The sequence below is a fragment of the Alligator mississippiensis genome, chromosome 6 (assembly GCF_030867095.1).
Source record: "Alligator mississippiensis isolate rAllMis1 chromosome 6, rAllMis1, whole genome shotgun sequence".
Classification (NCBI taxonomy): Eukaryota; Metazoa; Chordata; order Crocodylia; family Alligatoridae; genus Alligator; species Alligator mississippiensis.
The window spans coordinates 70,293,513-70,317,770 of NC_081829.1; the positions used below are offsets into that span (position 1 = coordinate 70,293,513).

General features: G+C 42.8%; 1 protein-coding gene across 6 annotated transcripts in view; it reads right to left on the minus strand.

The window, feature by feature from the left end:
* The window catches only part of EXOC6 (exocyst complex component 6), a 161,383-nt gene that overhangs the window by 86,398 nt on the left and 50,727 nt on the right, over positions 1-24,258 (minus strand). For 4 of the 6 annotated variants that reach the window (XM_059729978.1, XM_019484237.2, XM_059729977.1 and 1 more), the window contains exons 12-16: positions 22,233-22,304; positions 21,521-21,618; positions 18,977-19,082; positions 16,713-16,822; positions 4,260-4,371 (exon numbers count right to left, since the gene is read on the minus strand). In XM_059729978.1, coding sequence (XP_059585961.1) covers positions 4,260-4,371; positions 16,713-16,822; positions 18,977-19,082; positions 21,521-21,618; positions 22,233-22,304 — 498 coding nt within the window. The remainder of the gene's footprint in view (positions 1-4,259; positions 4,372-16,712; positions 16,823-18,976; positions 19,083-21,520; positions 21,619-22,232; positions 22,305-24,258) is intronic. The other 2 variants (XM_059729979.1, XM_019484236.2) reach the window with 1 other exon arrangement.

Below are 24,258 nucleotides of genomic sequence, written 5' to 3' on the forward strand. Positions count from 1 at the left end.
GGGCTGCATGAAAGAACTGTAAGGTGGATAGAAAACTGGCTGAAGCATCAGGCTCAGAGAGTAGTAATCAATGGCTTAATGTCTAGTTGGCAGCCAGTATCAAGTGGGGCCAGTTTTGTTCAATGTCTTCATCAACAACCTGAAATATGGCATAGAGTGCACCCTCAGCAAGTCTGCAGGTGACACCAAGCTGGGGGGAGTAATAGATATGGTGGAGGGTAGGGCTAGTATGCAGAGAGACCTAGACAAATTGGAGGATGCACCAAAAGAAATCACATGAGGTTCAACAAAAACAAATGCAAAATCCTGTACTTAGGACAATCTCATGCACCAGTACAGGATGGGGGCTTAATGGCTGGGCAGCATCTCTGCAGAAAAGGACCTGGGGGTTATAGTGGACAAGAAGCTGAATATGAGCCAGCAGTGTGCCCTTGTTGACAAAAAGGCTAACGGCATACTGGGCTGCATTGGTAGGTGTGTTGTCACTAGGTTAAGGGAAGTGATTATTCCCCTCTATTCAGAACTGGTGGTGAGGCCACATCTGGAGTACTGTGTTCAGTTTTGGGCACCCCACTACAGAAAGGATGTGGACAAATTGGAGAGAGTATAGTGGAGGACAACAAAAACGGTTCAGGGACTGGGGGACATGACTTACGAGGAAAAACTGAGGAAATTGGGCTTATTTAGTCTAGAGAAGAGGAGACAGAGGGGACTTAATAGCACGCTTCAACTACTGGGGGGGGGGGGGGTTCAAAGGAGGATGGACCTAGACTGTTCTCAGGTGGCAGATGACAGAACAAGGATCAATGGTCTCAAGTTGCAGCAAGGGAAGTTTAGATTAGAGATTAGGAAGAATTTTCTCACTAAGAGGGTCGCAAAACCCTGGAACACGGTACCCAGAGAGGTGGTGGGAGCTCCATCCTTGGAGGTTTTCAAAACTCAGCTAAACAAACTTTGGTTGGGATGATCTAGTGGGGGATGGTCCTGCTCTGAGCAAGGGGTCTGTTCCCTCACAGTGTACTACAAATGTGAAGGGATGGGGCATAGAGCAACAGAATCCCAGAATTCCCTAAAATGCAGTATTTGTAAGGGAGAGGGACACTTGTATCATAGGTGCCCCAAACCCTTTGCAAGTATAGTCAGACCTCCCTAGGAACAGCAAAACCCAGAGGAGAAGAGGTAGGGTTGGACACCGAAGCAAAAATAGTGGAAGAAACCCCACAGGAGGGTGAAACAGAGATGGGGAACAAGTTTTCTGTGATTGGGAAAGCACAGGAGAAGACAGGAGATGGAATGGAAAGGAAAACAGGAACAGCAAACAGCTCAAACATGGAGGTGGGGGTGGGAAAGAAAGAAGACATCCTACAGACAACGGAAGTGGAGGTGGAGCAAGAAAAAGAACCAGAGAGACAGGCTGGGAAAAGTAAGAACCTGCAGATGGATAAAGACCAGGAAGAAGAAACCTGATAATGAGGGAGGTGAGTTGGAGGAAGAGCTGGAGAGCAGTTTCCTGCCACTAACACCGCTGGGCTCCAGCCTGGAATGGAGACCAGAAGGTGGCACGAGGTGGGGAAGTGGGAATATGCAAACCTTCCTAAATGCAAAAGGAATCCAGCAGCTTGCAAAGGCTACAGAAATATGAGTGAGGAAGGGGGAGGAGCTGACCACCTTGAGCAGTAGCAGAGATGAACCTTAAAGGGAGAGACGCACTCATTTAAAAAAAAGCATAAATGGCATTGACAATAGTTTCGCTTAAGGTCAGGAAAAGATGGGAAACAGATTGAATCAGTGTTGAACCAAGTAAGAACAGATACAATCTGCCTTCAAGAATGCGGTTTATCAGAGGAGAGGGATTATAAACACTTTGAGAAAAGGTGGAAACAGGAACCATCTCGGTGGTCAGGGAAAAATAAGAATAAAGTGGCAGGGATAGCAATATTATTCGAGAACCCAGAGTGGAGAGCAAAGCAGGTAGAAGAAATCATCAGTGGCAGATTGCAACGAATGATACTATCAGTAGGGGGAACAGAATTAGAAAGTTTCAATGTATATGCACCCCCAGAGAGGGACGAAAGGAATGCACTGCTTAGAAAGTTAGTGGTTTACATGGTCAGCGGGAGACTGAACATAATAGTGGGAGATTTCAATTGTATAATTGCAGTGGGCAACAGAACAGGGGAAGGAAGAAATGGAGCTGTGGACAGCCCATAATTATATAACAACTATAATAAAAGAAGAGTCACTAAGAGATGTTTGGGCAAGGGAGAAATTTTTCACTAGAACAGACCCTAGCGGAAAGAAACAATCAAGAATTGACTTTGTGTTTGTATAAAAAAAATAGGGATAAGGAAGAAAGAAACCATAACTGTGGCTTTTAGTAGTAACCAGATCACTAAAAGTGGATCACTGCAGGTGGAAATGAGTCTTGGTAAGAACCCCATGAGAGGGTAGTGACTGCGGAAGTTAAATTTGTGGCTGTTACAAGATGAAGAGATGTCAAGCATGCACAAGGCAGTACGAGGGGTGGCAAACACTGAAGAAATATTTTGAGAGTACCAGAGAATGGTGGATGATGATGAAGAAGAGAATGGGAGAATTCTTCAGAATGGAAGGCTGGAAATGCGCAGGGAAAAGAATAAGAGAGAGCTGCAAAGAAAGATGCAGGAGTTGCTAAAGGAAGCTGCAGAAGGAAGACAGGTATGAGAAGAACTAGAAGAAACAATAAAGAGTTAGAAACCTGGTTTAAAAGGAAGACTAGAGAGAAAACGTTCTTAGCACAAGCACTGGGTGGGAGAAAACGAAGAGTGGTCTTGATACTTTTTGGCCAGAGGGAAGGTGGCAAAAAGAGAGCTTAAATCAGTGAGGGAAGAAGGTGAAAAAGTAGAAGGTGTTAGAGGCGATGAGAAGCTTTTATGAAGAGCTATACCAGAAGAAGGAAACAGACAGAAAGAAGATGAAGGATTTCTTGGAAAAGACTGAAGAGAAAGTAGAGGAGGAGGAAGCAAAGAAAATGGAAGACAAGATAAGCTTAAAGGAAGTGGAGGACTGTTTACAAACTTTTAGAAGAGGGAAATTACCAGGAGCAGATAGACTGTCTATGGAATTTTATGTACATATACAAAGGGAGTGTGGGAAAGGGTCTGCCACTTTTTGAGCGTCACCATAATAAACCTGTCATTAACATGGGAGATGGTAGTATATGAACTCATACCAAAGGGACCAGAGGAAATGTCATTAAGGATTTTATTAGCATGTGTTAGAATGAGTTTATTGAAAGTAAGAAACCTCTGGGTGTTTAAGGAGTTGGCTTTCATTAAAAGAGAGCGCATGAGCTAGGGCTGCATGAACTGAAATAGTATATCAGTTGGGACAAGAAACTGATCGGAAAGGAAGAGGCAGAGAAGAAGTGGAGGAAAAAGGACTGGACACACTTCTTTCACTAAACCAAAAGAGACTGATGGTAGGGGTGGAGAGTTTCAAGTGGTTACTGAAAAAATAGACGTGTTGCTTTTTTGGGGTAGGGGAGGGTTTCATGGAGCTCTGTATGAAGAAAAAGATTTCTGTACAGGTTTTTGTTTTTATGGGAAGTTGTTGCATGTTGTTTAAAGGTTTAATATATGTAGCTGTATGTTTCCGATATATAGTTGTTTCTATGCTACAAAGTCTTGGTAAAAGAAGGATGTTCAATACATGTAGCTTTGTAAGTGCAGGGTGATAAGTGCGTTTCTAATAAAACTTGTATAAAAGGTTCCCATCAGCATCTCAGCCTTTTTGACTAAGATCAAATGTAACATTTTTGGTACCAAGGGGAGACTGTCAGGGATAGCTCTGGCCCTCTCCCTGATGGCCTGGTATTGCAATACCTCCAGGCCCAGTACCAGTTCCCTGCAGAAGGAACACCTGCCCTTTTTTTTAAGGGACACATACACAAAAGAAGGGTTTCCATCAGCATGTTTGCCCAATATGAGCCATGTATTTTATAGACATGCTCTGTGTTAGCTGCACTTAATCAATTTTATAGTTGGTTTCCAGTACTGAGCACATGCTGCTTTTGGCAGCAGTTTAATGACAAACAATGTATTTAATGAGGTTTCTTAGCATGCAAATGTAAGATAAGGATAATATATGCTCAGAAAACATACATCTAAAAACTAAGTAAATCGCATTCAGCTTCATTTTGTAAGGCTAAATACTGTAATATACATATGTGTGAGAACTGACTACATTAAAAATGTGTTGGGCTATGTGTTATGACTTACCTCTGTTAAACCTATGTGAGGCTTTTTGATCAGGTTCTGTAAGCAACTACTCAAAGTTCTGGTTAGCAGCAAATTGGTAGATTTTCTAAGCATATCATCTATTTCTGTGGAACTGAAACACAAAATTTAGGACACTGTTAAACCCAGGCTAAAAATTAAAAAACACAGAGTACTGCTTAGCATCTTTTTACCTTTGCATTCTTGGCAAATCTGTCAAATGCCTTATTCACATCTCTACCCTAGTGCCTCCGAAGTTCAGCCTTTGACACTTTCTCTATATTTTTCTCTATTCATATTTGAATGTTGTATCCATATACAAAAACAGAACCTAAATCTAGGCTTCCCATTGTTTCAGGACTCTCTGCTTTTCATAGCAACTAATGAAGTAGGATGTTGCTTAGAAAAGTTTATGCCTTTCTGAATAAGTTAGTCTCTCAGGTGCTACCCAGCCCTGGTTTCTGTCTGACTGCAGACTAGCAGCTAACTTCCTTTCTCCATTCTCAGCATGATAAACTCATGACTATGCTATAGTTTCTTCACATTCACCAGATCCCAAATGATAACTTTATAAAATGGGCTTAAAAACAACACCACCAAAAACCTGGATTACTTGGACACTCACTGCATTCCTGCCCTATAGCTTTCTAAGCTTCTGGGAACACTTCTCTTAGTGGCTGTGAAGCAAAGGCATTGGTTAACTTTGTATTATGTGGTATTGAAAGTTCAGGCCACACGATCCCATTAATAGATAGATAACCTGTTGTTCTCATAAAAATCTCATTTGTAGAAATGAAGAAATCAGGTGTCTTCCTCACTGTCACATTAAGGCAAGATGTGGTTTTCAGAAGCAAGTGAGAGCTAAGGAAATATCTCCATATTTTACAAAGTCTATATAAATGACATGTATTGACTTGATTAAATACTTAAAGAAAATTCACTCCAAGTTTCAGTATAATTAGAGCAACTAAGAGCATGACCATATTAATTATTTCTTGTAGCACAAAATGGGGTGAGGGTCATGCATCCACTGCTCTTCAATAATGGCTTGCATGCCCATCCTTACCCCAATTAAGTACAGCCCCCAATGAAAGAGGGGAAGTTACTCTAGCTTAGTTTCCATTTGCCAGAGGGTAAGAGCATGCAATCAGGCAGTTACTACAGAACAGTGTGGAAAGTCTTCCCCCTCCTTTTACTCTGTCATGAGTTCTTTGTAAGTCCATGTCTGAATATGTCTTCAGGACAAGGACAAAAGTACAGTATTCCTCTAACACCCTCGTTAATACTTTGAAGGCATCAGGACATTAACTCTGAAGGCATGGGGACATTAACCTAACTTTAAAACAAGGTGATTAGTTGGGATTTCTATTAGCAGACCATTACAGTCAAGTTTTTTCTTCAAGAGCTGTTTCAGGTTTTTCCAAGATCATTGCTAGACTGGATCATTCCACTAGACTGGAAATGAAAGACTGGTCTAAAAAATGCCTGGGGGACAGAAGCGATCTTCATTAGCACTGTCATCATTGATTAAGTTTTTTAACGAAAAGGAAACTAGGAATTTCCCAACCAAATCAGACCAAACATCCCATACAGCAGAGGCCAGTACCAAACACTACAGAGGCTGGTGCAAGGAACCTACCACTTGGCAGATGTGGGAAAACTTGTCCCCCGCAAACATCTCTCATCCTAATCTCTCAAGGAAAACATTGCCTTAAAACCTGATGGTGCCTTTTTGTCAGGATTGTCTATTATAATTCCTACTACTATAGCTGATCATTCATATTGTGTAATATAACTGATATATTGATCATTAATAAATATCAACGTTGTTATAAATTATTATAAATAATAGATAGCAACATTCATGTCAATATTATAAATGCTGTTATTGTCGCTAATATCATTGAAAATAACCCAACTGTTATAATTCAAAATTCATTGCAACATCCCACACCTCTCACTCTTCCTAAGTGGTATCTGCAGTAACATTCTGTGGCCACAATTCCACAGTTTAATTAAATACTGTAGGACCAGCATTGCTCAACCTTCTAGCCCCATGGCATAGGGCCAGTCTGTGGGCCAGATCCTGAGGGGAGGAGGTGGGGGGCAGTCCATTCACCGGATCCAACATGGGGCTGGTGTGCTGGGTCAGTTTGTGGGTGTAATTTGACCATGAATGACGTGTACCCCGGCGGCTGAGGGGGCATGGCGGCAGGAGCACGGGAGCAGTAAGCGGGGAGCCCCTGCAGATGCCGCTGGCGCTGTCGGTGATGGGGTGGGGAGACAGGTGAGCACCAGGGGTTGGTGACCACTGCAGACACCGCCAGCAGCATCGGTGGCGATCACTGACTGCCCACAGATGTCACTGGTGGTGTCAGCGGCGATGGTGCACCCAAATACACCCCGCAGGTGAGGGTACACCGCCATGCTCAGGGGGTGTACATGCACCCGTGTGCACCCCCTATGTATCGCCAGTGAATCTGACATACCAGCCCAATCTTGTGTACTGGATTCAGCTGAATCTTGTGTATCAGCATCCCCCCAGTAGTGGGGGCACTTTACCTAATGCTCATTGAACAAGCTTTAGCTGCCATTCTGAAGAGTGGGGATGCTGAAACACGAGACGCAGAGGCTGGCTGGAGCACTGTTATTACCACACTCCAGCAGATTCAATTAATCAAGTCTGCTCTGATGCGCTGTAATTACAGCATGTCAGAGAAGCCTCCTGGCTCATGTATAGGCACCCTTAGAGTTTAGGATTTACATCCCAAGATTCAAGCACTTTTTCCCCCCATATAGCTATGTTGGTTAGGACTTTCCACAATCCAGCAAAAATTAAGCACAGACCACACCTCAGAGTTGCAGTTTTACTAATCATGGAGATGTAAGCACATTCTTAACTTTTTAGTGTCCTCATCAATGATCTGCCACCACCAATAGAACCACATCTAAACCTAGTGCTCCAAATAGACAATTCAATGATAAAATGTCTGCTTATAGCCTTGATTAACAGTCTGATATTACTAAATACAACCGGTGACAATAATAAGAGCAACAAAAGCAGCAAAAAGAGCAACAACTGGAGACAATAATATAAACAGATATAACCGTGAAACCCTGGCCTGGGTGCAATATCTATCAAACAGATATCCAAGGTGCCTCTAATGCTTACATTTTCAGGAATAAATATCATAATTGACATGCAAAGAAGCAGTTTTGATCTGAGTTAATAAAAAGTGAGTCTTCTACAACCTCTCTAACAAAGTACCCCATTTACCTACCCAATTACCCACTAGCTTATTTTCAATAGTGATGCAAAAATTCTGTTATTTTTAGATTTTGGACATGTTTATCAACACAGCAGTTAGGAAAGAGTAACTTGTGTGTTTAATAAGTTACTATTTAGCTACAGGAGGTCAACATGTACTCATTAGTAAGTGTAAATTATAAACAGTATCAGTTAAGAATGTGTGAAGGAGAATCATTTACATTTGTTAACATTGAGTACGTTAATGACCAGCTGTGAATAGCTCCCAGATTTCAGCCTTCAGGACTAATCTACAGATGTTATTCAAAGCAATGAAAACCAAGCTGAGTTTTTTTAAGAGTAGCAGGGACAATGAAATTGGACAACTACCTACACAGTTGGATGGGTAAAAAATTAGCTGACGGGGCGCACCCAGAGAGTAGTGGTGGACGGGTCGTACTCAGCCTGGCGAGATGTGAGCATTGGGGTCCCCCAGGGCTCAGTCCTCGGGCCCACACTGTTTAACATCTTCATCAGTGACTTGGACAAGGGGGTTGAAAGCACATTGTCCAAGTTTGTTGATGACACTAAGATGTGGGGCGAGGTAGACACACTTGTAGGGAGAGAGAGGCTGCAACTAGATTTAGACAGACTACAAAAGTGGGCAGATGAGAATAGGATGGGTTTTAAGGTAGACAAATGTAGGATGCTGCACCTTGGGAGAAGGAATCCACAGCATACATACAGGTTGGGGAGTTCCCCTCTTGAAAGCAGAGGCGGAAAGGGATTTTGGAGTCATTATTGACTCCAAGATGAACATGAGCTGCCAATGCCAGACTGTAAAGCTGTCACACCTTGTCATGCATCCAAAGATGCATCTCAAGCCAGTCCAGAGAGGTGATATTCCCCCTCTATACAACACTGGTCAGACCGCAATTGGAGTACTGCGTCCAGTACTGGGCGCCGCACTTTAAAAAGGATGTGGCCAGCCTGGAGAGAGTTCAGAGGAGGGCAGCAGGACAGGCCCTATGAGGAGAGACTGAGAGACCTGAACCTATTTAGCCTCGGCAAGAGGAGGCTGAGGGGGGACCTGGTGGCTGCCTACGAACTCATCAGGGGAGATCATCAGCAAATAGAAAGAGCTCTGTTCTCCACAGCACCACCTGGGGTGATGAGGAACAATGGTAATAAGCTGATGGAGAATAGGTTTAGGTTAGAGATCAGAAGGCAATATTTTACAGTTAGGGTGGCCAGAATCTGGAAGCAGCTTCCTAGGGAAGTGGTCCTCGCCCCTACCTTGGGTAAATTCAAGAGGAGGTTGGATGATCACCTGTCTGGGGTCTTGCGAACCCAGCATTCATTTCTGCCTGTGGCAGGGGGTCAGGCTAGCTGATCTGTTCAGGTCCCTCCTGACCCTAGCTACTATGAAACTATGAAATGGAATATTTGACTTATTTTCCATTAGAAAGGTATTTTATAAAGATTTTTCCTTAACTTATACTTAAGTTTTAACAAAAACTCAGTTTATAGCTACATTAAAAAAAAAGAGAAAAAGAAAAAAAACACTCAGCTCTTGGGTTGTGTAATACAACTCAATTTAAAGCAACAGTTCAAATTAGGCAACTTGGGTTTAAATTTAGGTCAGCAGTTTGAGTTCAATTGCAGATTCCACCATGGTATGTCTTCACTGTAGTTTAGCTGAGGATAGCTTAGCACAACTCGAGTGTCCCTCTAAGACTCACATAACACTATCTACAATGATGCTACACTAGCGTATGCACCCAAATGGGTTTTGGTGGCATAATGTATGGTGCTTATCAGTGCATTAAACTGGGCCACTGTATAAATTCACTCACTCATTCACATTTCTTTAGTACAGAGCTGCAGCCTGGCCAGTGGCACAGGAATAACAGTCTAATATATAACCTAGGTAGACAGATGTAAAGATAGAAGGAAACAGCATTTAGCAGCAAAAAATAAGTAATTAAGGTACTCACTGTGCAAAATGCAGTGATTTACACACCAAACTAATTGCTCTGCCTCTCCATGTCTTTCCTGTCCACTAAACATAAAATATCATTTTGGATACATTTTCCCAAATTATGGCCTTTTCTTCATCACAGCACAGTTTTTTTAGATTAGTATCAGCTGCTGGATAACTGCTGGCATAGGAGAAAGATTTGCAAAAGTGTACAAAAATAGTATAGGCTAACATGCAGTGCAGAAAAACAGGAGACCTGGACAAGAAAGTACAGATCAAGTGGAACTGTAGCGTGGAATTGTAGGATGAAAAGTGCTGAAGGTTTATTAGACTGCATTCTCAAATGCAAAGTAGGTGAGCTGCCAGTACAGGCTAATGGGGAACCTGATCCCAAGCCTACACTCTCAGCCATGCCTGCTAGCTTTGAGCATAAAGAGTCTGCAAGCCTACTTAGACATTTTTCCATGTGGGCAAAAGGGGAAAGGTAGGTAGACAAAGACAACACTTCTGCTATAGTTAGGAACCTCCCAAAATTGTGAAATCTGGCATTTCCTGCTAAATGAGGAAATGGCCATGAAATCCATGAAAAAAACAATTTACTGAAAATAAAATTCTGGCTCCCCAGAGGGAGCCAGCAGTCCTCATGGTGACGCAGCCTGGCTGTTGGGGGCTGTCAGCACAAAGGGGAGCTCCAGATGGCTGCTGCCCTTGTCCCTTGCCACTGATTGGCCAGGAGAACTGCCACAAGGGGTGGGGCGTCATGACAGACAGCCATTAATAGATTCATAGAAGTTAGGGTCGGAAGGGATCTCAATAGATCATCAAGTCCGACCCCCTGCATGGCAGGAAAGAGTGCTGGGTCTAGATGACCCCAGCCAGATGCCTATCTAACCTCCTCTTGAAGACCCCCAGGGTAGGGGAGAGCACCACCTCCCTTGGGAGCCCATTCCAGACCTTGGCCACTCGAACTGTGAAGAAGTTCTTCCTAATGTCCAGTCTAAATCTGCTCTCTGCTAGCTTATGGCCATTTTTCTTGTAACCCCCATGGGCGCCTTGGTGAGTAAAGCCTCACCAGTTCCCTTCTGTGCCCCCATGATGAACTTATAGGCAGCCACAAGGTCGCCTCTCAGCCTTCTCTTGCGGAGGCTGAAGAGGTCCAGGTGCCCTAGTCTCTCCTTATAGGGCTTGGCCTGCAAGCCCTTAACCAAATGAGTGGCCCTTCTCTGGAACCCTCTCCAGGTTATCCACATCCCTCTTGAAGTGCGGTGCCCAGAATTGCATGCAGTATTCCAACTGCGGTCTGACCAGCGCCCGATAGAGGGGAAGTATCACCTCCTTGGATCTATTCGTCATGCATCTGCTGATGCACGATAAAGTGCCATTAGCTTTTCTGATGACTTTGTCACACTGACGACTCATGTTCATCTTGGAGTCCACTAGGACTCCAAGATCCCTTTCCGCTTCCGTGCCACCAAGCAGGTCATTTCCTAGGCAGTAGGTATGCTGGGCATTTTTCGTCCCTAGGTGCAGCACTTTTCATTTCTCCTTGTTGAACTGCATTCTGTTTTCTGCCCATATGTCCAACCTGTCCAGGTCTGCTTGTAGTTGTTCCCTGCCCTCCAGCGTGTCCACTTCTCCCCACAGTTTTGTGTCATCCGCAAACTTGGACAGAGTACACTTCACTCCCTCATCCAGGTCGCTGATGAAGACATTGAAGAGTATCGGTCCAAGGAGCGAGCCCTGCAGAACCCCACTGCCCACACCCTTCCAGGTCGATACCGACCCATCCACTATGACTCTCTGGGTACGACCCTCTAGCCAATTCGCCACCCACCGGACCACGCAGTCATCCAAGTCACAGCCTCTTAACTTGTTCACCAGTATGGTGTGGGATACCGTATCAAAGGCCTTCCTGAAGTCTAAGTAAACAACGTCTACCCCTACTTCTGCGTCCAGGTGTTTTGTAACCTGGTCATAAAAAAACACTAGATTAGTCAGGCATGATCTACCTGCTACGAACCCGTGCTGGTTTCCCCTCAGCATAATTTGTCCTGCCGGGCTCTCGCAAATGTGAGCCTTGATAATTTTCTCAAAGACTTTGCCAAGGATGGAGGTGAGACTGAGTGGCCTATAGTTGCCTGGGTCCTCCTTCCTCCCCTTCTTGAAAATGGGGACTACATTGGCCCTTTTCCAGTCCTCCGGGACCTAGCCCATGCACCATGAGTGTTCAAATACTCCCGCCAGTGGCTGTGCAGCCATGTCAGCCAGTGCCTTCAGTACCCTCGGATGGAGTTCATCCAGGTCTGCCGACTTAAACGCATCCAGTTCCCCCAAGTGCCTCTGCACCATCTCAGGGTCTACGCTTGGTAGTCTGGCACCCTGCTGCTGCCTCTCTACAATCCCAGTGAGAGACTTGTCTTGCCCCTCGCTTAGGAACACTAAGGCAAAGAACTCATTGAGGAGTTCAGCCTTGTCCCCCCTGTCTGTCACCAATTGCTTATGCCCATCTAGTAGGGGTCCTATTCCACCCTGGGTCTTCCTTTTACTTCCTATATATCTAAAAAACAATTTTTTGTTATCCTTAACTTGGGATGCCATCCTCAGCTCCATGGTAGCCTTGGCCTGTCTAACTGCCTCCCTACAAGCACAAGCAGAGGAGGTAGTCTCCTATTTAGTAGTCTCTTCCCGTTTCCACTTTTTATATGCCCCCCTTTTTGCCCATTGGCTACTCTGGGTTTCTCTGGTCAGCCAAGGAAGCCTCTTGGCCCCTTTCTCCTTGCATCGGGATCGTCTCCCTCTGTGCCCGAAGGATCATTTTCTTAAGGCACAGTCACCCTTCCTGGGCTCCCATCTCTTCAAAACTCTTACTCTGCAGTGCGTCCTTGACTAAACGCCTGAGTTCATTGAAATCAGCTTTCCTAAAGTCTAGCACTTTCACCCTACTAGTTACCTTACCCACTCGACGTCTTATGATGAATTCTATTATTTGGTGATCATTGTCCCCCAGGTGACCACCGATCTGTAGGTCTCCTACCACATCATCCCCCGTTGCCATTGCAACCAATCAATGAGGGGTAGGGCCCCTTGGCCAGCGGCATGGGGGTCCCTGCCGTGATCAGCCTGCAAAAAGGGCAGCCATCCCTGTGATCTCTCCGTTATATCAGCCAGCTGCCTCTAGACCCCTAGCTACAGTCAGTCCTCTCTGATATGTAAGCCTATCCTTAACAAATTTTAACCAAGCTGCTAACCCAAGTTAAAGTTGGCTTAGTCTTCACTGCTATTTTAAATGGCCTGGTCTTCACTGCTATTTTAAACTGGATTTAGATAAATCAGGTTAGCTAACCAGAATTAAGCTCATACACCACTTTTTATTGTACTTTGCAAGATTTTTCACTGCATGTGTCTTTAAGCAGTGGGCACTGCGGAAGGAACCTTAGTCTGAGGCTCTGTTTCGCAGTTACAGGTGGTTGAATCAGTGGTATAGCCCCACTTCTTCATTACAGGTTTCCCTAGATTTATGTGGGTACTGCATGTGTAATTTCGCTCTTATGCGATGACCCTTTTTACACCAAAAAATCGTTATATGCAAGGTAAATTCACTATTATGCAATTGGTGTGGTGGAATCCTGGAGTCATCTGCTTTGTGCGGTGCATTGTGGGAGTGACACACACGAAAATATAGTCTCCTGTGTGGATCTGTACTCCTTGCTTGTCTGTGACATGTGTTTCTGTAGTTGCCATCCCCATTATGATAGTGCCCTGTGCTTGTGTGTACTGTTTGCTGTTGGCGAGTACCAAAATTGTCTTGTAAAAGTGGTAGAAATGGGTCTGGGGGCCAGTACAGTCGAGGACTTGGAATGAATCCCTATTTGTTACATTGTAAAGTGGGTTCCCTTTATGCAAATTTGAGTTATGCACTGTTTTCCAGGAACGCATGTACAGCATAAAGTGAGGGAAACCTATCGTTCCTTCATTACTCTGGTACATAGGCAGTTGAGACATTGCCACCTTTGCCAGGGTTCATCAGCCCCTAGTGGTAAAGACTTGCCCACTGGAACGTCCAGTTTTTCACTGTTGGGTATTTTCTTCAGCCTCTTGTTCCACACCTATAGTCATGTCTCCTTTGAAATAGCATCAAGAGGTTGGGTGCTGGTAAGGAAGCTCCTGCATGACTTCAGATGTTCATGTACTGAAGGATGGGTGTACAGTGAGTGTCTCGCATCTTCAGTTTGTCTCAATCATTCTATCCTGATGGCCACTGCTCTTCTGACAGGTGGAGCAAAAAGGTACATGCTGTTTAGGCTGGTAGGCTTCAGACATCCTGTGATGCATCAGCAGCTATCATTCAGAATGGGGTCACGGTGCTTAGCATGTATGGATCTCTTCCCTACAGGGCATGCATACTCAGCAGAGGAGAAGCTGAGAGTCAGAGCAGTAGTTCAGATGGCTGAAGGGCTGATGAGCTTTTCGAGTTGGTGAGCTTATATAGAATATTGTTATGAGTGCTCACCTTTGCTTTCATCTTCACGATACATTCTTTGTATGAGAGGATTCAATCAAGAGTGACTCCAAGGTAAACTGGATTTGGACAGTGGAAAAGTGGGGTCTTGAACCATGTTACGTTGAGTTGGCATTATTTTGTTTAATAACTTTGTGGCTTATTCCTTGTTTAATCACACCATTAACTTCATTAACAAATGGCCAGGTAACTACTTAAGATGTGAGTAACTGGTGAGTAACTGGTTAAAATCATGTCTTAAGTAGGGATGGGTATTTGACCAGTCAAACAAAATTATGTCAATTGATCAGTCAAATATCAGTCAAAAATTGTAAAAAATTGCCAATAGGTCCACATAATACATTAATAAAGCACACATTTTCCATTAAGAAATGTGTCAAACAACAATAAAAAAAATCACATTTCTGTCAATAAAACTACAAAAAGCATTAGTTTTTTGTAAAATTACTATAATCTTTGACCAGTCAAAAATATGCAGTCAACTAACAATATTTGACCAGCCAATAGACCAGCTTGCCAACCCTAATCTTAAGTGTGACATCCAGGCAGATGGGCTATGGCTGCGGGTGGGTGGGAAGAAGCATTTGGGAGCAGGCTGAGCAGGTGGGGCCGGGGCCAGGCCCGAGGCAAAGCCGTGATCCACTCCCCCACATGATCCTGTGATGAGTACTGGTTTCACAGGCAGTGGCTGTGCCCAGCCCACGTCTGGCGGAACTGGTGCCCGTCACAGGTATGTGTGAGGAGTGTATCATATGAGAAGTGCAATGGCTCTGTCTCAGGCCCGGCCCCACCCCATCCCAGACTGCAGCTGGTTCACATCATGTCTGCTAGTAGCCTGGCAGCGCAGGGTGGCCCCAACAGATTGTGACTGGATTAAACTGCCCCATATTGTCAGGCTGTGCTGCTCAGCAGCAGTACTATACTGGGGCTGCCTGCATGCACCTCTGCTGGGTTAGGGGCAACAGGGTTGGATCACAGGCACAAGCTCTGCCCTGCTCCTGGGTTGGGCTGATCACAATCCACACTGCTGGGCCACAAACAGTCATGAGCAAACCAAGTGCAGTGCAGGGCAGTGTAGGGCCGGGCCTAGGGCAGAGCCACGATCCACTGCCTGCAAGTCCCAGTGACAGGCATCAGTTCCACGGACAGGGGCCAAGTATAGCCACTGCCCATGGAACCACTGCCTGTGGCAGGGATGTGTGGGGAATAGATCGTGGTTCTGCCCAAGCCCTGGCCCCACCCATCCGTTCTGCTCCCCCCACCTGCTCGTGGCTGTATCCCATACACCCAGCTGGGCTTGCCCTGCCTGTGGGGGTCTCAGGACAGTCTCCATGGTGACCCCACCCACTCCATCCAGCAATGCCAGCAGTCGGTCCAGGGCAAAATAGCCCAGGGCCTGACAGCTCAATTGCTTCCCCTTCCTCCCCTGCTGGGCTGGGTCAGCACCCCCGCTCCCCACCGCAACAGTTCACCAGAACTCCGTAAGCAGCCCTCCAGCCCAAATAATTGCCTATCCCTGTGGTAAGCCATGTCCCTTTCAGAATCTAGGTCCTCTCCATAACCTCTGCATGTGTGCGTCAGCATCTGGGATACCCTGATCTTTTCAAGGTGTCTCAGCCATCTCTCCCTGTCTCCTTGTTAGTTTGAATCTGTGGGGCCATACCATTTGGAGAAGAGAGGTCTTTACCCTTCTATATGTATGCTAGGATCTAGGGGATCCATCCCCTGTAGATGTATTTTAATACCACTTAACACCCTGGGTGTCTGCCAGGATCTGGAGGGCTCTGCCTCTCTGAGGGGATTAAATTCCTCTCCATAACCTCCCAGGTAGGATGCTAAATTCCTAGGGGATAAGAACACTAACTAGTCAATAGCATGCAGAGCTATTGTATTAACACTGTATTCATGGCAGGGTTTTTCATTCTGTTATGAATGAGATGAACTTACTGCCTCTATGAGTCTCTTATGCTGCAGGTGGATAGATGTGTAGAGCCTGTTCTACATACACTAAGCCAGATCTGAGGCAAAGACCCTGCGTTTCCATTTTCATGGATTCATCTAGTACGCACCTTGCTCTTAGCTTCCCATTACCCCTTCAAGCTTACTGGGGGCAGGGAGTGGCAAGGAAGAAGGCAAAGCTGGTATGTGGTGAGTTCAGAACAGAGGGAAACCTCCGTACAGTTAACTCAGTATTTATTTTTTGAAATTTTATCTTAATGTGTACATTTTTTTATCATGCAAAACTATGGATATACATATATCATGAATTAACCCCCCTCCATTTATGTGTGTTTACATATATACATATGACTAGGATGACCATATATCCCGGTTTGGCTGGGACACTCCTGGATTTGGTAGGCTGGTCCCAGCTGGTTGGTTAAAAGTCCCTGAAGTCCAACAGGGAGGTAGACATCGCTGCTACTGTGCAGAAGCAAGGTGGGTGGACTAAAGCAAGTGCCACCCTGCCTATACGTGGCACATCCTTGCTCCCACACAGCAGCAGCAGTGCCTGCCTGGCCACCTGAGTGAACCATGCCACTCCACTGTCCCACTGGACTCCAGCCTGGGACTTTTGACCAATCAGCTGGAACCAGGTTATAGAATCCAGGAGTATCCCAGCTAAACTGGAACATATGGCCACCCTGCATATAACACTCGTGCACGTGTACACACTTGCACACACAGACACTGCTTTATCAAACTTACCTGCGGTGAAGTGACTCTGAAAATTTAAGGCTTGCATATATAAACTCTTTAACCTGGATATAAATCTGAGGCACTGACTGAGACATTGGAAGCTTCTTTGGGAAGGACTGCTAGAGAAACAAAACATTAATGAGCCATTACATTTCAAACACTGACTCTAATTATTCTAGATTCTCAATACCTAATTAAATGCTTGCATTACACACAATCTAAGAAATTCCAAATACGATAGGTTAATTTAATATTCTTTTTCTACTTTTCATTGTATGTGACCAGGGACACGTGAGCAGACCAACTACTACAACTTTAAAAATAATTTACAAGCAAGTAAAATACAAAATGATTAGTTATTTATTAAAGCCTAGAGACCCCTGCCAAATTTGAGATCTTCTTGTGCCAGACACTGTTCAACCATCTAGAAAAAAACAGTTCTTGTCCCAAAGCGGTTTCAATCTAAACAGGCAAGAGAGAAACTCAATGGTAAGAGAGAGAAAATATATCCTGTTCTCAAATCCAGGAAGTAACTGCCCCCAACTTTAAAAAATTATTGAGATTTTCAAAGCAGAGCAGGGAATTATGGGCATGTCTCCACTGCCTTGGTGCTGTGCCCAGGGCAGTGCTGTGAAGTATCCCCACCCACTCACTCATACTGTGCACATACTGTCAAATCCTAGAGATGGGACAATATTGTTGCGTTAGCGTGACGCCAAACACATGCCAACATGCACACCTAAAAGTATCTCCGGGCACTGACTTGGCATCACTTTATCATAATTACATTGCCTCACTTCCAGGAGTTGGCGTACGCCATGCAGGAGGCAAGGGGCAATATTCACTGCAATATTCCCAACTACAGCACGCTGACAATTTTTACCCATGTTTGAGGATAATGATAACTCATAACTGAGATTACCTACAAGGGATTTACTATCATGCAAGAACAAAGAATTCATAAAAGATCTACATATACTAAAAAGCTGAGTTACTTAATCTGATGTTCTTCAAGCCACGTCTCAGCCTTCAAATTTGCCAACACATGGAATAAACATGTGGAGCCTCTGTATTTTGTCCAGTGTCACCCCAACAGTGATGGGTCAGACATTTTAACTATAAACCTGTTTTATGCTTGTTTTCTGACTGTGAATTTAAAAAAAATAGAAATAGTAAAATGGGTTCTATTACATGCAACTATAAGGACTCCAGCACAGGGTCAGCAGAGGTTGAACCTCTACATTCACATTCTCTACCACGTCACAGACAGAAGCCAGCCAGGGTTTATCTGCAGAGGTAGTTGATTGTAGAATGGGACATACAGAACACTTCCTTCCTCCCCTTCAAGCTATCATCAGGAAAGTTCTAAAACTTAATGTGGTTAACCCAACATGCAAACAACTATCTAAAATTCTATACTTTCAACTTATTTGGCTCCCCAATAACATTAATGCATTATGAATTTGATTATATTTGTTTAATCAGAATATCTATTATTCAGTTGCCACAATTTTTATTTTGGTGTCATCTTCAAAAATGAAAAAAAAAGGTTACTATTTAATAACCTTGGGAAAATTAGCCAGTTTGATATGTTAAATGAGTTGCCTCTGATAGATTAAGATATCATAAACTTCAAGGACTTGGGTCTTACCCTGAACAATTCATAAACCTTTAAGATAATGGAGGGCCAACAATCATTATTCAAAGTTACTCTGGAGAGCATTCTGAAAAAACATAAATAGTACATTCTTCTGCTAAAATTCAGAATGAAATAACTACCATTATGTTGAAGATGATTTTGAAAGACATTGCTGAAGAAAATTGGAAAACTGGTAAAGTCAAGTTCTCCTGCCTGCAATGTGGCACTAACAGAGATGTCATTAATGTAGAAAATTTGCTTACTGTTTTAATAGCTGCAAGTTAGCTCTTTTACACATTTTGTAATGCTACAGTATGTGCAAACTGTGCTTTATGAAACTTAATATGTTCCAACAAAACTTGAGTGAATTGTAAATAAAAAATACACTCATAAATAAACCTTGATTAATTTGTTTACAAAATACGTTTCATTACTCGCTAAAATTTCAGAGTAAATGACTATAGTCTGAATTTTCATGTTTATTTATAACTAGATAATTACCCATGAAAATGATTTAGTCTTTTAATCTACCATATTAGTCATACTTTAATTACTTTTTAATTACAAAAATCATTACTGTCCTAAGACTTTTTAACTGGTTTTAAGCAAACTTTCATGATATAAAAGTTCTTACCTTATCAATTTCTGGATCTTGAAAAGGAAATTTGCTAATCACTATTTTGTATTCCTCTTCATTTGCTACAGGAATAGGGCTGTAGTTATCTGCTTCAAAAATATCTCTGTTCAATTAGAGTTAGTAAAGTAAGCAAAACTCAGGACATGTATTAATAATGACAAATATTGTACACAAATTACTTATTGTATGGGGGGGTTCAGTTCTAAAATGGGTGAACTGCTTTCATTATCTTCTCATAACTCCCAATTGCTTTTTGGCAAATTTGATTATTACTTTCTGTAACTATGAGTCTCCCATCCACCACCTAAACCCAAACTGTTTTCCTTTAAACTGAAAAACGTTGTCACCCTAGAACAGGTTTTAATATGCATGATGTAGAATACAGCTAAGCAATCAATGTAGATAAGGATTTCATGTCAAGTGGTTTACATTAGGCTTGACCAGGCCCAGCTCTCAGTGTTGAATATGACAGTTCCTGTCTACAATGAGTGTTTAGCATTATGTTACTTAGCATATACTCAAGCTCAATGTTGTTTTTTTCACTGTAAACAAATCTATGGCACATACAGACTTCATTTTCCACCTGAAGGACTATAGAATATAACCCTTAGTTGTAAGTTTATCTTTTCTTTTCCCTTGGCAAATCATATCTAGTGTCCCCATTCTCTATTTTTACCAATTTTCACTGATAAATTCCCTGATTTTATTTTTTTTAACTAATTTATTTTTTACTGATTTACACCCATTTTTCAGGTCAAACCCCTGTTAACTGGCATGAGTGGGAAATGGTCCATTCCCCACTCATGCTGGTTAGCAGGGATTTGACCTGAAAAATGGGTGGTCCCAGTAAGCTAAAAGTGCCACTGTGCTGGTTTCCGCTGGCACAAGTTTCCAGCCAGACGCCGGGGGGGCAGTGGCCACATGGGGGCCGGGGGGAAGGTGCCTGGAGTAACTGCATGGGGATCCCGGCCCAGACCCCAGGTGGGGCGGGCTGGACTGCGGGAATCGATTCTGGGGCAGGCAGGTCCCACCTGCACCCTGGCAGCTCCAGCTTCAGCCCTGCCCCAGGCGCTGGGAGCTGTAAGCCCCATGCCCTGCTGGGGGGGTGGGCAGGAGAGCCCAACCCCACCTTTCAGTGGCAGGGGGCTGCACCCAGGTGCTTGGCATGGGCCCACGGGGTTGGGAGGTGCCACAGTTGGGGTCAGGTGCCCCCCCCCAGTGCTGCTGCCCGTCCTGAGCACCGGGAGGAACCCAGTGCCACCAATGGCCCGTCTGCAGTGGTAGCAGGCTGCAGCGAGAGCAAGCTGCCACCCACCTGGAGCACTGGTAAGAGCCTGGGGCCAGTGGTGGCACTAGGCTCTTCCCGGTCAGTGCTCAGGGCAGGCAGCAGTCTGCTCTCATCCTGCGTGCAGATCCAGGGGCACACGCCCCCCAGCCCACAGCCCCCCCAAGAGGCACACAGCAAAAAGAGCCGTGCCCCCCCTGCACCATGCACCCTGCACCCAGACAGCTCCCCACACTTTGCTCCATGCTGCAGCCCCGGAAGCAGCTGACAGGCTGCACCGCGGTCCTCCCCCCACCCCTTCTCTAGTCCCAGGCTTACTCCCACCCTCCCTCACTGCCAATTTTTCCCAGATTTAAACTGATTTCTTTCCCTTTTCTTCCTTTAACCCCAAGTTCATCCCAGTTTTTGTGTTTTGAAGATAAACACCCAAAAATTCCCAGATTAAAAAAAAAAATAAAAACTGAGAATGTGGAACACTAATCATATCCAAGGAAAATATGGAAGCAGAGCACCTATTTCAAATGCGTCCTGTTCCTAGCCAAGAGGAATACAAATGAATATACTAGCCAAAAGAACGTTACTCCTATTAGCTAAATGCAGATAGTCAAAAAGCCTGAGACTGAATCAATTCAATCTTTGCAGGTTAGTCTATGCTATGTAGATTAAATCAATACACAAGTGAACAGACATTCATTTTTGATTCTGGAAATGCAGCCACATGCCTGCAGTGGCTTAGGCCAGAAGCCAGGGGACAGCAGAGCATGCCTCCTTGCTTGGCTGGAGCAGACAGCTTGGGCCAAGGCTAGCCCACTCACTCTGTGAGGGGGAGAGTTTAGAGGGAGATGCGAAGCATCCTGGAATACTGGGGGACTGAGAGTTAATTTCAGTCTGGAGGGCATCTGGGACAGAAGCTCAATACACTGATTTAAACTAAATCAGTTAAATCTGATACTACCATCCATCCAGGTTTATCTTAAACAGGTTTCGGACATTTTGAAAGTGGTTTATGTGCACTGAACATCCGTTGTGTTATAGATTTGAACTAGTTTCTGATTACCTATACCAGTTTATATGTAATTTCTGTCCCTAGCCATTGAGTCAGGCTGTACTGAATCAACTAATGTTTAGAAAATTACTACTTGATGAAAAAAATGGAAATTAGATAGAAAAATGTCTAAAAAGACATGATTACTAACAAAACCAAATTTAATTGAAAGAGCATTTGAAGCATGTTCTGTTCATTTTGAAATACTAACCTGAATAACCCAGCCCATTTTTTAAGCAATGTTTCATTGTACTGATCTCTGATTTCAAATAAAAGATCAAATAGTCGATTCACAGGAAAACCATAACCCTGAAGTAAAAAAAATAAAAAGGATAAATAATTCAAGAAATACCACCATAATTGATCTAATAGTACATCAAGATTTTGAGAAGAGTTATGTTGTCATCTAATTTTGTAACATATCGTTGTACAAATTACAAGAATCTACATGCATTAGTACTATTAAAATATTATATAAATTATTATATGACTTATTTGTAAAAGTGACATTCTCTATTTATTCCAGAAGTAGTACATTTATCCTGACAAAATGTGACAAATTCCAATTAAATATTTTAGTTTGCTACATAACTAGACAGAATTAATCTGTTTCTTCAGTGTGTCTACATGTCTAATAGTTCTAGGACAGATGAACAATGAAGTTCATCTAGTCTTCCAAGACACAATTTTAGAATATGCACATTTGTAAAGCCATCAAATAGTTTCTATACTCGTTACAAAAACTGGGACCAAAACACAGATTTATATTTAAACCAGACATTTGGTTAGTTCATGGTAGACACAGGCACTAATTAAGAAGGTAGAATTAAGCAAAAGCAGCCAGAAGAAGAAAGCTAAGAAAGATAATACAAAGGCAGAATTTGCTCTAGGTGTTTTAACTCAATGCCCAAAATGACACCAACCTGCAAAGTATCAGCAAATACCACAATCAGATTTTTCAGCTCCAAAACAAGATCAGGATCAGTGCAATATGACTGGAAATAAGAAATATGGATTTTGTAAAAGTGATTCCAAAGATAGCAAATGCATTTTCAAATATTAGTGATGCAGTAAATTAAAACTTCTAAACATTATACCTGTAATTAAGTTATTGTGTTTGTACATGTTCATATGTATGCATATGAGAAATGTACTTGTTTTCAGTTATTTCAGTTCAATGCAGTATTTTGTTCATATTAAAATTCTTACAGGGTTTATCATAAATAATATAGCTCAGAAAAGACAAGCTAGAATATGAGAAGTGATATATCTATTGTGAATGTGATGTACAGAAGGTCCAATTCACTAAAAAATATAAGCATGTGCTTTTGCTTTCCAAAATTGTACCCGGGAGGGATTTGCTTTCAAATACTAGGCCCAGTAATAATGAGTGTTAACAATAATGTGTTATTTTCAAGAGTTTCTCATTGTTAGCAGAAAAAGAAATGCAATGACTAACTAAACATTAGGCTAACATCTGCAAGCCTGCTTGTGCAATGGTAAGTATCAAAATCTATAGTTAAGTGTCTAATTAACTGTAACTTCATTATCAGAGGTGTTGACTCCTGCAGTTTATTGTTGCTATTCAGTAGGTCTGAAAAGTAAGCCACACATTTATCAGGAATTAAACGCTTAACTTTAACCTCCTAATTTTGAGTATTTGTATTAAAGAAATTTAAACAAATATAAGACCATGTAACTTAAGTTTGTGCAAAACAAAAATATATTACTGACGTATTAACCATAGAGTTGCATGTTTTGGTCTCCAAGTAAGTACATAAATATATTAAAGTTTTGGCTTCAAAGAGAAACAGCTTCAAAGAGTAAAAGATATATTTATTTAAGCACTAGTCATCCCCTAATACTGTTGCCCCCAAAATAATGTATTTCTTTGAACTAAAGAAGGAGGTTAGGTATCCTGAGGGGACACATCAGAAATTTGTCAGGTCAATTATATTAAAAAAAACCTTTAAAGAATCCTATTTTTAGTGAAAGAAACTTAAGTATGTTTTAATGCTTTATATTTTCAGATTTTTACAAATCAAACATCCAACTAACGTGCAAAGTATGTGGTTTAGAAACTGATTAACAACTTAACCATACTAAGACAGACAAGGTTCCTTGGGTGAATTTGATATCTTTTATTAGACCAACCCAAATGGTTGGAGAATAGTTATTAAGCAAGCTTTCGGGTTCAAAAACCCTTCGTCAGGCTAAGGAAGCTTCAGCAGTTGCTGTGTGCTCTTCCTGGAAGAGCACACACCAACGAAGGGTTTTTGAACCCGAAAGCTTGCTTAATAACTATTCTCCAACCATTTGGGTTGGTCTAATAAAAGATATCAAATTCACCCAAGGAACCCTGTCTGCCTATATCCTTAGACCAACACGGCTACAACCTAAACCCCTTAACCATACTAACACATTTTAAAATGAGAAGAAGTTGGAAATAAAACTTAACTTGGCATTCACAAGTAATATTCCCAACAAGCATAAATATAGTAGTTGCAATGTGGAATATTTATAGCTCTTCCTAAAATACTTATAAAACATATCAGGACTCATACTAGAGATGATATCTTTAATTACAGCAACAAAAATTTTGTGAGTCTAATAAAAGATATCATCTCTTCTACAAGTCCTGATTGCCTTTTCCTCTAGGCCAATACAGCTACAACCTGGATACCCTATAAAACATATATAATTCTTCAAATCTAAGAACACCTAAAATAACATGGAGGCAAAATCCAAACTCTATGATTTAAGCATATGATTTTTGCACGAGTTGAAGTCAGGGAGGCCTGGGAAAGGCTAGTACATATAGTACTTACTAAATATTATGCCAGCTCTGACCCTTTGGTGAATTTTGAAGTAATTTATCAGGATAAAAATTCAGTCAACCACAATCAGTAATGGTATTTTACTGCATCTCAGGGGAAGAACTGGTGGTAG